Source organism: Trichosurus vulpecula, chromosome 2 (assembly GCF_011100635.1).
Source record: "Trichosurus vulpecula isolate mTriVul1 chromosome 2, mTriVul1.pri, whole genome shotgun sequence".
In the NCBI taxonomy this organism is placed as follows: domain Eukaryota; kingdom Metazoa; phylum Chordata; class Mammalia; order Diprotodontia; family Phalangeridae; genus Trichosurus; species Trichosurus vulpecula.
Window position 1 is genome coordinate 29,997,322 of NC_050574.1, and position 14,828 is coordinate 30,012,149.

The 14,828-nt window shown below is 42.3% G+C and overlaps 1 protein-coding gene across 2 annotated transcripts in view; it reads left to right on the forward strand.

Annotated features, from left to right (window-relative positions):
- LOC118835415 (tumor necrosis factor receptor superfamily member 14-like) overlaps nucleotides 1–14,620 on the forward strand; it is a 38,380-nt gene extending 23,760 nt beyond the window's left edge. For both annotated transcript variants that reach the window (XM_036742603.1, XM_036742604.1), the window contains 3 exons: nucleotides 4,442–4,632; nucleotides 7,174–7,265; nucleotides 13,960–14,620. In XM_036742603.1, the coding sequence (XP_036598498.1) occupies nucleotides 4,442–4,632; nucleotides 7,174–7,256 (274 nt within the window). In that variant the 3' untranslated portion in view covers nucleotides 7,257–7,265; nucleotides 13,960–14,620. The remainder of the gene's footprint in view (nucleotides 1–4,441; nucleotides 4,633–7,173; nucleotides 7,266–13,959) is intronic.
- The last annotated feature ends 208 nt before the right edge of the window (nucleotides 14,621–14,828 follow it).

The following is a 14,828-nucleotide window of genomic DNA, read 5'->3' on the forward strand; positions in this document are numbered from 1 at the left end:
CGGGGCACTCATACTCCATGCTTTTACTTTTTCTTTCTTTCTTTCTTTCTTTCTTTCTTTCTTTCTTTCTTTCTTTCTTTCTTTCTTTCTTTCTTTCTTTCTTTCTTTCTTTCTTTCTTTCTTTCTTTCTTTCTTTCTTCCTTTCTTTCTTTCTTTCTTTCTTTCTTTCTTTCTTCCTTTTCTTCCTTCCTTTCCTTCTTTCTTTCTTTCTTTCTTTCTTTCTTTCTTTCTTTCTGTCTGTCTTTCTTTCTTTCTCAATCAGGATTAAGTGACCTATCCAGGGTCACATAACAAGTAAGTGTCTGAGGCTGGGTGTGAACTCAGGTCCTCCTGACTCCAGGGTTGATGCTGTCTCCACTGTACCACCTAGCAGTCTCCTCCATTTTTAGGATGTACATTGTAAAACTTTTATTTTAAATTATCCGCACCTAGATCACATCACATCTGTGACAATAAATGTGCATGTGACAGAAAACACTAGCAAAGAAGTCTAGACTGGTAAACAGATGCTACCAGAAGTCCACCAGGCAGAAAGCACACATCTGATCATCAGCCCCAAGGAAGGAATCATTGTGTTCAGGAGAAGGGTCAGTTCTTCACCACTGCTTTCACTGGAGCAGTCAGTCCCTATCATCTTTACTCTGTTCACATTTTGAAATACTTTGCTAACAGAGAGGATGTTCACCCTTCAGGGTCACTGTATTTGGAGGACCCTGACACTGTGATTGGATTAGATTTGGGATTAGATTTCTAAGCTGTCTCAGAGTCCTTTCACTCTCTCTCTAGCTCAGAGATGTGGGTATCAAGATGGTCCAGGATGTGATGACTCAGCAGATCCTCTTCTTCCAAAAATTTGTAGCTACTGGACAAATGGGAGGTGCTGGCAGGGAATGCAGAGAGAAACATTTTCTTGATAATTTGCACCAGCATTTGACTGGCATAGAATCAGAAATGTTGACCTCATTTACATCTGTTGGCACAGGATTATGCAATCAGATAGATTATTATCTAGTCTCATCTCCTTCCCAGTGTGGTGCCATAGTACAGAGGAAAGGGCACTGGCTCTGGAGCCAAAGGACCTGTGTTAAGATTCTGCCTGGGATGTTTGCTTCCTTTGTGACCACGGATAAATCACTTTGATACTTTGAACCTGTTTCCTCATCTTTATAGTGGCTGTGTCCTGGTGTCTGTTTCAACAACAACAAAAGTAACAATACCAATAATAATTGTCATCTAGGTGGCACAGTAGATAAAGTGCCAGGCTCGGTGTCAGGAAGACCCACTTTCCTTAGCTCAAACCTGGCCTCGGACGTTTACTAGCTATGTGACCTCAAGCAAGTCACTTCACCCAGTTGGCCTCACTTTCCTTATCTGTAAAATGAGCTGGAGAAGGAAATGGCAACCCGCTCCAGTATCTTTGCCAAGAAAGACCCAAATTGGGTTATGAAGAGTAAGCCATGATTGAAATGGCTAAACAGCAATAATATTAATAAATTAATAATAAGACCCACTTGTGGTGTGGGCTGTCATGTGGCTCAAAGACAGGAAGCCTAGACATCTCTAGCCTTTTCTCCCAACTGCCCTTTTCCAAGGAAGATTTTAATTCCTGCCAGAACAGAAGCAGGAGGTTGGGGCCCGAGGCCACTTTGTTCTTTTCAGAGAAAGGAGGTACTAAGCTAGAATCATAACTATCTGCTCCCTTAAATATTGTTAATTTAGGGGATATGACCAGGTTTAATCTCATTTATGATTGCTTTGTCTGTTTTTGGAGGAGGAAGGGAAACTCCAAACTCTCTATTCAAAGATTGACTCCTTTCTCACCTAATACAAACTCCACAATGAACACACATCGCGAAAAGCAAAGATACCCACTTATCTAAATTGTAACAAAAAGGAGACCAGAAAAGATATACATAGAAAATAATGTCAAATAATGTAGAGTAAAGGCGCTTTTCCACCAGGAGCAAGATAACTCAGCTGGACGAAGAGAGAGTCCTAGGTCTCACCCAAAGGGAAAATTCCCCAAGTCTCTAGCATAGCAAGCTGGGGTGAGGACATGATGGAGGCTGCTGGCACCACTCATGTTTCTGGCATCTTTCCTTCAGCAATCTGAATTGGGGTTGGCCTCTTCCATCTTCCCTCTTCAATCCAGAAGCCAGAGGCACATTGATGCTTGAAGAGTCTCCCCCCAAAAATCTTGAAGCTTGAGGGGTCCTAGAAAGGATTGATGAAGGCTGGAGTCCTCCTACCAACTCTGTCAGCCAGCTCCTGCTGGGCAGGGCATTCCTCTCGACCAAAAAAGGACAGGGTCTCATACCCATGGGCACTGGGACAACAGTTAGTGTAACAATAATAATAGGCATCATTACATAGCACTTTCTAGGCCTTGTCTCCTTTGCTCCTCAGAACAACACTAGGAAGTGAAGCAAACAGAGGTTAAGTGATTTGCTCAAGGTCACACAGCCAGGAAATGGCTAAACTAAGATGTGAATTCCCATGTTCCAGACTCTAGGGCTATGTCCACTGATGTCCACTGGACCACCTAGCTATCTCTGGCTCTATGATCTTTTTGAGATGATTTTTTTAGCCTAATTGTAAGGCATTGATTTCATTCAATTCTATTATTTTCCTTCTTACTGTTAGCATAGGCGATAGGGAATACAGGGCTTGCCTTGGAGTTGGGAAGCCTAGAGTTCTGTCCAGTGGTAGGATTCAAATAAATTAACAACTGGTTCTCTGCCCTAATGACCATTTTAAGTATAGAAAAAGATATACTGAAATGTAGTTTAATATTTCATGCATTTAATACTCAAATAAGAATAATAAAAGAGGTACACAAAACTAGATTATGTTATAAGAAAGAGTTTTAAAATAATAATGAAAAAATATTAAAAAACGTATTCTTATGGAGCAAAAACAGCCATGTGACCACAGCAGCCAATGTTGGAAAATATGCAGAACCAAAACTCATCCTACCTATTCTATTTCCATGGCTTCTGAAATGGGTGACGACATAACCCTTAAAATCTATATTTTTATTGGTTCATTGTGTCCCAACTTCCTATTGGCTTCACTATTCAGGGAATACCAGCACACTCGTAATATCTCAGGGGGAATTTGGGGGCATAACACAAAGTGGAAATAAATGACAGCTTGTCACCCCATGGTTTTTTGGCACTTTTTGTCTTTACATTATATGATTGTTACTGAAGTAACAAAAATGAGGGAATTAAAATGTAGCATTTCCATCAAAGATATAATGAGTTTTAAGAAATGAATGAATGAATATTATAAGTCTGGTTCCATCAATTTTTTTTCACCTATGCACGGAATGAACATTACTACAGACACTTAGAAAACACTGTTGGTCAGATGAACATTAAAAAAGAGTAAGGAATGTAGATTTGTGATTTCTACATTGGGAGGCTGCCCAGGTGCCCACCTTAGAGAGAACCCTAATTACAAGAGCCATTTTAACAACTGTTTCACCAAATTCAACATAAAATTAGGTATCGGTTCTACCAACCCGATGAGAATTGGCTGAATCCCACCACTGGTTCTGTCTCTTAGACATATGAAGCAGAAAAGGGCCAGGGTCTCCCCTGATTGCAGTTCTGTTCCCCTCAAAAACAACAGTGTATGGGTCTGAGAACACTACTCACATTAAAAATAAACAGAGACCATTCTCCAGAGAAGGCAAAAAGGAATTTTATTGCTTTCTCATGAGAAAGGACGCCACCCACGCCGGGGCGCTTTAATTATGTTTTACATTTATTTGGTCTGAATAAATGGGAACGTCTCCTGAACAGAGTACAGAAGAGTACAAAGGACTCAGATGGACGCCAGTCCTTTTACTGGCTCTTCCTTCGATTCTCCCACCAGGCTCTTCATTGGTCAGATACAACCCCCTGACTGCCTTGGTCATGTCGTCCTCAAACGGCATGGATACAAGCCTCTAACCTTTCACCCCAGAGCTTTCATTAGAACTAATTCTAACCAGTCACCTCACTTACATTCTGCTAAAGCTGGGGGGGGCACATGAGGAAGAGGAATGCTTTCAACTCTGTGGAAACAAAACTGCTCTCCCCCTCCCCTCTCCCCGTTTCTTACAAGAGGGGAAAAAAAACAACAATCTTGTCTCATGGCTCTATTTTGTCAAAATTTTTTTGGATCCTGGGAATACTGGCTTTCTAGCTAATCCAACATGCATGCCCTCCCTCCTGGTTTTGTGTATTGTCTACAAATTGGAGAGGTGTACACTTTTGCTTCACCTACTTCTCTTCCTCTTTTTGGGATACTCTGCCTCTCTTTCTGTCAGCTCCTTTGGCTGCTGGGTTGCATGGCTGAGTGCAACTGGGGGAGGAGTTGGATAACTTGGTTTTGCTGGGCTGATGGGAATGAGCTCATGTTCAATGACATGCGTATTCCTCCATCTTCCTAGTTGTACTGCACAGGGTTTATTTGAAGAAAAGCCAGGCACGGACACCAAGGATGAATTGTGCTCTCCATATAGCAACTATCAACTCACATTTATCATCATTCCATTCATTGCCATCGTTGTCATCGCTGTCATCGCTGCCGCTGCCATCATTTTGGTGGTGAAGTTAGTTAGAAGGAAAAAAAACCAAGCAGGTAAGCAGAGGCCTAAAAAGGCTGGAGTGGTGGGGACTTTACCGCAGGATATTGAATTTAGAGGGAGGGCTCTGACCAATATTGGAGTCCTTTAGAGCTATAAAAGCAACAGCTCTCAGTACCTAAATCATAAATTCATTTAGTGAATCTAGAGAAAGGCCAGCTGGAAGGCAGGGGAGTGCTTCCCCTTGTCCTCATCCTTCCTCATTCTTCTCCCACCCCCTTCCCCACTTAACTGAGGGTGGGCTTGACCCAGGTTCAGTTTGTGGTACTTGCCCCCAGGCACAGAGATTCCTAGTTATATTTCTGCTGCTAATCACTAACCTGTTAAATTCACACTAAGACAATCTAACTGAGATTTCTGATCACCACAACTGTTTGAAGTAAACTTGGAAAACATTCCTTTCTCCAAAGGGAGGTAATGATTGTCAACAGAGATAGATATATAATAGATAAAGAGGGAGGGAGGTAGAAAGAGAGAGACAGAGAGAGAGGGAGGGAGGGAGAGGGAAAGAGAGAGAGAGGGAGGGAGGGAGAGAAGGAGAGAGAGGGAGGGAGAAAGAGACAGAGAGAGAGAGAGAAAGAGATAGAGAGAGAGAAAGAGATAGAGAGAGAGAGAGAGAGAGAGAGAGAGAGGAGAGAGAGAGAGAGAGAGAGATATGGCTGATTGTTGGCTGGATAGAAAGATGAATGGCTGGATTGAAAGAATGAAAGATTCTGGATAGATGGCTAGATAGATAGAAGAATGTGACCCAGAAATACAACTGTTAGATCTGTTTTCCAGGTCATCAGAAGGAAAGAAAAAGAATCCATGTGTTTTCAAATATTTATAGCAGATCTCTTTGTGATGGGAAAGAATTGGAAATTGAGGGGACGTCCATCAATTGGGGAATGGCTGAACAAGTTGTGGAACATGATTGTAATGAATACTACAGTGCTGTAAGAATTGATGAGCCTGTCGATTTTAGAAAAACATGCAAAGACTTACATGAACTGTTGCAAAGTGAAGTGAGCAGAACCAAGACAATGTTATATACTGTAACAGCAATAGTTTGAACAATACCTGTGAACAACTTAATTATTCTGAGTATTATAAATGTTCGAATCTACTATAAAGGACCTGTGAAGGAAAATGCTATCCACCTCTAGAAATCAAAAAAAAGTACACATACTGTCTTCAGTCTCAGCTGCATCTCCCAGGAAGCCGCCTGTCTCTGTCAGGGCTCCCCACTTACCTAGGGTAGGTCATCAGGGAATACAAAGTGCAGAGCCTGCCTTAATGTCCCTTATCATGACAGTGGAGGTACCAAGAACACTTTCTTTCTCCCTCCCACCTGCCACCTCTGCTTCTGCTGGCTTTATTAGATCAGGGATAGCAGCTTCCCCAACCCTTGAGGATGACCTTGAGCAACCATTCACTGTTCCTACTTCTAGGTTCAGAACTCAGCTCTGTGCAACTCAAAGACAGGCCTGGCTGGGGAGTGTCTCTCCCAAGCCCAGCTCTCCACACCATGCCTTTCCTAACTTTAGTCCCCAGCACACACACTCAGCCAGGGATCCCTTGACTCTACTTCCCCAAGAAGGTTGGATTCATAGGATCATGGGATTTGTAAAGTGAGAGAGCACTTGCAGGTCATCTTATCTTGGGGTTTTTTCTGCTTCTATGACTGTGGGCAAGTTACTTCCCTGGGCTTTAGTGTCTTTAATTATAAAAGAAACAGATTAGACTTATTGGTATCCAAAGCTCCTTCTAGTCCTGCATCCTATGATCTAGGTCAACTGCTTTTATCTGCATAGGAAATTAAGGCCAGGTCAGTCAGTCAATGAGTATTTATTAAAGATCTACTGTATGCAAGTCACTAAACCAAGTGCTGAGAAGACAGGAAGGATGAAGGAAGGAAGGAAGGAAGGAAGGAAGGAAGGAAGGAAGGAAGGAAGGAAGGAAGAAAGGAAGAATAGAAGGAAGGAAGAATAGAAGGAAAGAAGGAAGGAAAGAAAAAGACGAGGGAGTAAACAATCATTTATGAAGAGCCTACTATGTGCCAGGCACGGCAGTAAGTGCCAGGAATATGCAGAAAGACAAAAGACACTTCCTCTTCACTAGGGAAAAGTGGTGGATGATGCTGTGCAGGTAGGATGTTGGCTTCTTGAGGGCAGAAATTGTTCTGTCTTTGTCCTTGTCGCCCATCCTCAGCACAATGCTTTGTACTTTTCCTCTTCTTTTTCTTCTTGGAAGGTGATGGTCAGGGCACCAGGCCTGTGATTTTTTTTTGCCCGGAGAAGAATATTCCTTCTAGCAAGGCATGTGGGTGCCCTGTCTGATGCAGTTCATAGTGTCAGAGTGGCCTAGAGCAACCTGTCCAGCTTCCCTCAGTCACAAAGGATCTGGGGCAGCATTTGAGCCCACAGCTAGATGGGCTACCTCAGGATGCTCCCTCCCTGGACCTTTATCAGCAGATGCATTTGTTCTTTCAGAATTTGGCTTCATGACAATAAAGGAATGCTCACCTACATTCAACACCGTGTGTATTTTCTCCCCAGACCATATTCGTGCTGACATGAAAGATGATGACTGCGAGCTATCTGTGTGTGTCACCAAGTCTACACCGCTGTCCAATACGTGAAGTCTGGAGGTGAGTCTGCCTGGTCTCCATCCACCCAGGGACCCAGAACTATTGTTGTTTTGGGCTGCTGCTCTGGAAACCTGAGAAGTGCCCAGACCTCCCTCAGCTCTGCCTACCTCCCTGGAGGCAGTTGTGGTATCATGGAAAGATGGTTGGATCTGGTCTGAGAGGGCTTGGGTTCAAAACTCAGCTTTGCCCTCACTGTCCATGTGATCCTGAGGTTACACTACCTCTCTGGCCCTCAGGTTCCTCATCTGTAAAATGAGAGGATTGAATGACATGACCTCTTCAGTCTCTTCCAGATGGAAATTTATGAGTCCGTGATCATGAAGTCTGGTTTCAGGTCTCCTGTATCATCTACATGAACTTCAGACAGCCAGGGGCAAATCTGGAATTAGTCAGAGCTGGGAAAAGTCCACCAAGGTCTCCCTCCTCACTGGTGTCCTCCTCCAATGTGCTTTGGTGGCACAAAGTGACTCTGAATCTTTGTTTCTTTTGTCTTTTTAAATGAACTAATTTTTTAGTTGACAAAAATCTATTTTCTCTCCTCACCTTTCCTCCCTCATGGGAGAAGAAAAACAAAAGCAAATACCTTAACAGCAAATTATATGTGTAGTCAAACAGAGCGCATCCATGCATTAGACATGTCCAAAGAGAACATATGACTCCTTCAACACCCTGAGTCCATCACCTCTCCATCAGGACATGGGTAGCATGTTTAAACGTGAGTCCTCTGAAAGTGTAGTTGTTTATTCCATTGATCTGAGGTCTGGAGTCTTTCTCAGTTGTTTGTCATCACAATGTTATTGCTACTGTATAAGCTGTTCCCTGGTTCTGCTTACTTCACTCTACATCAGTTCATACAAAGTTGTCCCATGTTTCACTGAAACCATCCATTTCATCACTTCTTATGGCACCATAATATTCCCTTACATTCATGTACCATAATTTGTTCAGTCATTCCCCAATTAGTGGACACAGCCTTAGTTTCCTATTCCTTTTCTACAGAAAAATGTAAGCTATAAATATTGTGCTGTATATAGGTCCTTTTCCTCTTTCTTTGATCTCTCTGAGGGTAGAGGATCAGAAGCGGTATCAGTGGGCCAAAGGAATGCACAGTATAATAACTTTCGGGGTTTACTTCCAAATTACTTTTCACAATATCTGGACCAAGTCACAGCTCGACCAGCAGTATATCAAAATGCCTGTTTTCCCACAGTCCCTCCAACATTTGCCATTTTCCTTTTTTGTCAGTCTTGTCAATCTGATGGGTATGAGGGGAAACATCACAGTTGCTTTAATTTATATTCCTCCAATTATTAGAAATGTAGAGTATATTTTTCAGTATGGATTTCTTCCTTTGAAAACTTCTTCTATCCTTTAATCATTTGTCATTTGGAGAATAGCTCTTGTTCTTATACATTTGATTAATTCTGGAAATGAGACTTTTATCAGAGAAAGTTGCTGGAAAGATTTCCTCCCACCCCCTTCCTCAGTTACCTGCTTCCCTTCTAATTTTAGCTGTTTTGGTTTTGTTTGTGCAAAATCTTTTAAGTTTTATGTAATCAAAATTGTCTATTTTAATCTTCTGTGATCATCCCTCTCCTTTATTTGACCATAAACTCTTTCGCTGTACACAGAGCTGATTGGCAATTTCTTCATAGCTCCTTTTTCTGGTCTGATGTGCCCCTGGGCTCTTGAAGGTGATCCCCAAAGACTTCAAATTCTGACAAATACTGCTGAGTTAAAGATTTCTAAAATAGGACCAGGGGTCTCATTCTCTGGGTCACAAATAGGGTCACAAAAAGTCAAACACAGCTAAAACCTGAAAAACAATAAAAATATGCCAATGAACATGCTGAATTTTAGGATAAAAGAATGCTCAGTCCCTGCCCTCGAAGAGATCATCCTTCTAATGAGGCAAACAATGGGCAGACCACCATGTATGTACCAGATTATTTAGTGTTAAACGAGTGTTTCTCTCAGAGTGAAGGCATTTGCATTAAGGAGGGGCCAGGACAGACCTCTTACAGAAGGTGGCATTTGAGCCATCTTAAATGTAGACTGGGAAGGGGGGAACCTTTCCAGGCATGGGCAGCAGCTAGGGAAAAGGTACTCCTCATGTCTCCTGTTGGAATATAAGATCATTGAGAAGAGAGATTACTTTATTCTTTTTTTAATATGTTTAGTTTTCAGCATTGATTTTCACAATTACAAATTTTCTCCCCATTTCTACCCTCCCTCCCACTCCAAGGTGGCATATATTCTGGTTGCCCTGTTCCCCAGTCAGCCCTCCCTTCTGTCACCCCACTCCCCTCCCATCCCCTTTTCCCTTCCTTTCTTGTAGGGCAAGATAAATTTCTATGCCCCATTGCCTGTGTATGTTATTTTCTAGTTGCATGCAAAAACTTTTTTTTTTGTTTTTGAACATTTGTTTTTAAAACTTTGAGTTCCAAATTCTCTCCCCTCTTCCTTTCCCACCCACCCTACCTAAGAAGTCAAGCAATTCAACATGGTCCACATGCGTATCATTATGTATAACCCTTCCGCAATATTCATGTTGTGAAAGACTAACTATATTTTGCTTCTTCCTAACCTATCCTCCTTTATTGAATTTTCTCCCTTGACCCTGTCCGTTTCCAAAAGTGTTTGTTTTTGATTACCTCCACCCCATCTGCCCTCCCTTCTATCATCCCCCTTTTTTATGTTCTTCCTCCTTCTTTCCTGTGGAGTAAGATACCCAATTCAGTATGTATGGTATTCCCTCCTCAGGTCAAATCTGATGAGAGCAAGATTCACTCATTTCCCCTCACCTGCCTTCTCTTCTCTTCCTACAGAATTGTTTTTTCTTTCTACTTTTATGTGAGATAATTTACCCCATTCTATCTCTCCCTATCTCCCTCTCTCAATATATTCCTCTCTCATCCCTTAATTTGATTTTCTTTCCTTTAGATATCTTCCCTTCATCTTCAACTCACCCTGTGCCCACTCTCTCTCTCTATACATATACACATACATATATGCATACATACACACTCACATATACATATATATACATAACATATATATATATATATGCATATTCCCTTCAGCTACCCGAATACTGAGGTCTCATGAATCATACACATCATCTTTCTGTATAGGAATGTAAACAAAACAGTCCAACTTTAGTAAGTCCCTTGCAATTTCTTTTTCTTGTTCTTTTTCTTGATTACCTTTTTATGCTTCTCTTGATTCTTGTGTTTGAAAGTCAAATTTTCTATTCAGCTCTGGTCTTTTCACTGAGAAAGTTGAAAGTCTTCTATTTTATTGAAAATCCATATTTTGCCTTGGAGCATGATACTCAGTTTTGCTGAGTAGGTGATTCTTGGTTTTAATTCTAGCTCCATTGACCTCTGGAATATCGTATTCCCAGCCCTTCGATCTCTTAATGTAGAAGCTGCTAGATCTTTGGTTATTCTGATTGTCTTTCCACAGTACTCAAATTGTTTCTTTCTGGCTGCTTGCAGTATTTTCTCCTTGACCTGGGAGCTCTAGAATTTGGCGACAATATTCCTAGAAGATTTCTTTTTGGGATCTATTTGAGGAGGCAATCAGTGGATTCTTTCAATTTCTATTTTGCCTTGTGGCTCTAGAATATCAGGGCAGTTCTCCTTGATAATTACTTGAAAGATGATACCTAGACTCTTTTTTTGATCATGGCTTTCAGGTAGTCCAATAATTTTTAAATTATCTCTCCTGGATCTATTTTCCAGGTCAGTGGTTTTTCCAATGAGATATTTCACATTGTCCTCCATTTTTTCATTCCTTTGGTTATGTTTTATAATATCTTGATTTCTCATCAAATCACTAGCTTCCACTTGCTCCAATCTAATTTTTAAGGTAGTATTTTCTTCAGTGGTCTTTTGGACCTCCTTTTCCATTTGGCTAATTCTGCCTTTCAAGGCATTCTTCTCCTCATTGGCTTTTTGGAGCTCTTTTGCCATTTGAGTTAGTCTGTTTTTTAAGGTGTTGTTTTCTTCAGTGTATTTTTCAGTATTTTTTTGGGTCTCCTTTAGCAAGTCATTGACTTGTTTTTCATGGTTTTCTCGCATCCTTCTCATTTCTCTTCCCAATTTTTCCTCTACTTCTCTAACTTGCTTTTCCAAATCCTTTTTGAGCTCTTCCATGGCCTGAGACCAGTTCATATTTTTCTTGGAGGCTTTTGTTGTAGGCTCTTTGACTTTGTTGATTTCTTCAAGCTGTATGTTTTGGTCTTCTTTGTCACCAAAGAAAGATTCCAAAGTCTGAGACTGAATCTGGGTGCATTTTCGCTGCCTGGCCATGTTCCCAGCCAACTTACCTGACCCTTGAGTTTTTCAGTGGGGTACGACTTCTTGTAGAGTAAAGAGTTCTATGTTCCAAGCTTGTGGGGATGCGCCAGCTTTGCCACACCATCACTCCTCCTTCCCCAAGAACCCTCAACCCGAACTGGACATAGATCTTCAGCAAGCTCTTCACTCCTGCTCTGATCTACTACTTAATTCCTCCCAGCAGGTGGGCCTGGGGCCGGAAGCAACTGCAGCTGTAGTTCTGTAGCTGCCCCACCTCCGCTGCCCCCGGGGTGATGGCTGAACCACAAACTCCTTCCACTCCCCTCAGCTTTTCCCACTAACCTTCTCTGTTGTCTTTGTTGTTTGTGGGTTGAGAAGTCTGGTAACTGCCACAGCTCACTGATTCAGGGCGCTAGGGCACGCTCCGCCTGGCTCCTGGTCTGGTTGGTCTGCACTGCCCACCCTGGACTCTGCTTCACTCCCAGCTCCATGCGGGATAGACCTTACCCAGAAACCATCCAGGCTGTCCTGGGCTAGTGCCCTTCTTCCCTCCGATATTTTGTGGGTTCTGCCGTTCTTCTCTGTTGTCTTTGGTATTTGTGAGTTGAGAAGTCTGGCAACTGCCACAGCTCACTGATTCAGGGCACTAGAACACCCTCTGCCCGGCTCCTGGTCTGGTTGATCCGCGCCACCCACGCTGGGCTCTGCTCCGCTCTGCTCTACTCCCAGTCCATGCATGAAAGACCTCACCCAGCAACCATCCAGGCGGTCCTGGGCTGGAGCCCTGCTTCCCTCTGCTATTTTGTGGGTTCTGTAGTTCTCAAATTGCTTCAGAGCCATTTTTTGTAGGTTTTTGGAGGGACTTGGTGGGGAGCTCACGCTAGTCCCTGCTTTCCAGCTGCCATCTTTGCCTGTTTTATTCTTTATGCTTCCTACTCTAGAACCCTGCAAAATGCCTGCCACATAGTAGGCATTTAATAAGTGCAAGTTGATTGATTGGCTGCCCAAAGTCACTAGGTAGTGTCAGAGACTTTATATGAACCCAGGTCTTCTTGACTCTGAGCCTAGAGCTCTGTCCACTGCATCCCATGTTGAGGTTTCTCTATTTATTTATTCGTTATATGTCTGAAAATTGTATCCATCCTGCTTCCTGACACTCATCTTCTTTGTATTTTAGCTTATGACATAAAAGGTTGGGGGAGTAGCTCCTGCCAGACGTATGGATTGACCAGTTGGTTTGACTGACCTGACATCTTTCTGCTAATGTTGCTGCCTGGGGGATCTCTTCTAGCTGAGAATAGTGCTTCCATTTGCCTTTCTTCTATGACAATGAGCCTTGAATGTATCAACTTGGCTGGATGACCACTAAATCTATCTTTCCTACCATATGAGAACTGAATGAAAGATCTGGGTGTGTTTAGTCAGGAGCAAGGTAGCAAAGAGGACACACCATAGGTGACTTCAGGATTTTCCTTGGAAGATTTTCTTGTTTTGTTTGGCCCCAGAGGGTAGAACCAACACCAATGGGTGGGAGTCACAAAGAGGGTCATCTATGATTAGGCTTTGACTAGGCTTAAAGTCAGGAAAAGTTTCCTAAGCATTCCAGCTGTTGTCAAGTAGAAGCTGCTGCCTTAGGAGAGAGCCTATTCTTCTTCCTAGATGTCTTCATTTGGAGGCTGGAGAATCAAGTTCTGGGGAGCTGAGAAAGAGGTTTCTTGCTCAGGTCTGAGGTCATTGGCCTCTGAGGCTGCTTCCTACTCTAAATTTACGATCCTATGATAGGGAAAAGCCATGAGAAGTCCTGGAAGTGAGTTTGTATATAAGGTTCTTGTTTGATCTTGGATAGGTCACTTTCTTTTTGGAGTTTCAGAATTTTCCTGTGATATGTAAGGGCTGGATCAGTGATTATACAGTTAATCCTTCTACATTGCAGGGTTAGGAGTGTGGCTCCTCAGTGATCTGGAAAATCCATAAAAATTTTTTTGCACCCCCCCTCACTTCATATCATGGAAGAAGTCCAAATTATGTCAAAAATCCATAAAAATTATGTTATTAAAAGGTAAAATATGCTGATATTATGCACTATTATACATATATTTATGCATTTCTGAGTTTCTACACATTTCTGCGTTGGCTGCTGGCCTGGGCTTATAGCCTGGAGCTTCTGCAAAACTCCCGCAATTCCCATTTAATTGCTTTTGCCAACCTGTAATAAATCAAAACTGCAATGGAGAAAGTTGTGATGTGGAAGGGAGATAAATGTAGTTAAGCAAACACACACACACACACACACACACACACACACACACAGAGAAATAGGCCTAAAAATTTTGGAACACCCTCAAACTGGCTACTTTTTCCTTTTTCATCTATATTTTTCTCTATTTCAGGCCAAAGCATCACATGGTGGAAATATCTTTGACCCTCTTGAGGCCACTGGTTCAGTCACCAACTTGCCTGGGCAGGAGACTGGACAACAAGAAGAATCAGCTCTAATAAGTGAAGTAACATGCCAGAGTCAGGACAGCAGGGAACCTTGATTGTGCCCTTGGGAGTACAGTGAAATGCCAAGGCCAAGTCATACTCTCTGTCTGTCATTGGGACAAAGCTCATCCCCAGCAATGGTGGCCACCTCCTGCTTGAACCTCCTCCTAGCTTTGGAGCCAGAAGCATTCCACATGGCCAGTGATATCTAAAGCAGGCCAAAAGTTTCACCACCAACATCCAGTTCGTATGTCCTGTCCCAGAGCAGAGCGTGGCAACCTGGGCAACAGTGCCCGAGTTCTGAGAGGGTGAATGGGCTATGACTATGTGTCTGGGATGAAGAGACTCTGCTTGCCAAGGACCAACGTGAAAAAGGTGGCTGGCCACCTGGTGTTTTACATAAAGGTTTTTTTTTTAATTTATGTTATATAATTTATTTTTTGTTGTTATTTAATTGTTTAGTCATATCTTACTCTTTGTTATCCTATTTGAAGTCTTCTTTGTAAAGATACTGGAGCGGTTTGCCATTTCCTTCTCCAGCTCGTTTGACAGATGAGGAAACTGGGTTTAAGTGACTTGCCCTGGGTCCCCTCTGTAGTAAGTGTCTTAGGGCACAGTTTTTATAGCTCTTTGGGCATAGTTCTAGATTGTTTTCCAAAATGGTTAGATTAGCTCACAGTCCTACCAGTCATGGATTGATGTCCCAATTATTCCACATTCCTCCCAACATTTGTCACTTTCCTCTTTTATTATTTTAGTTAATCATGATGGGGTA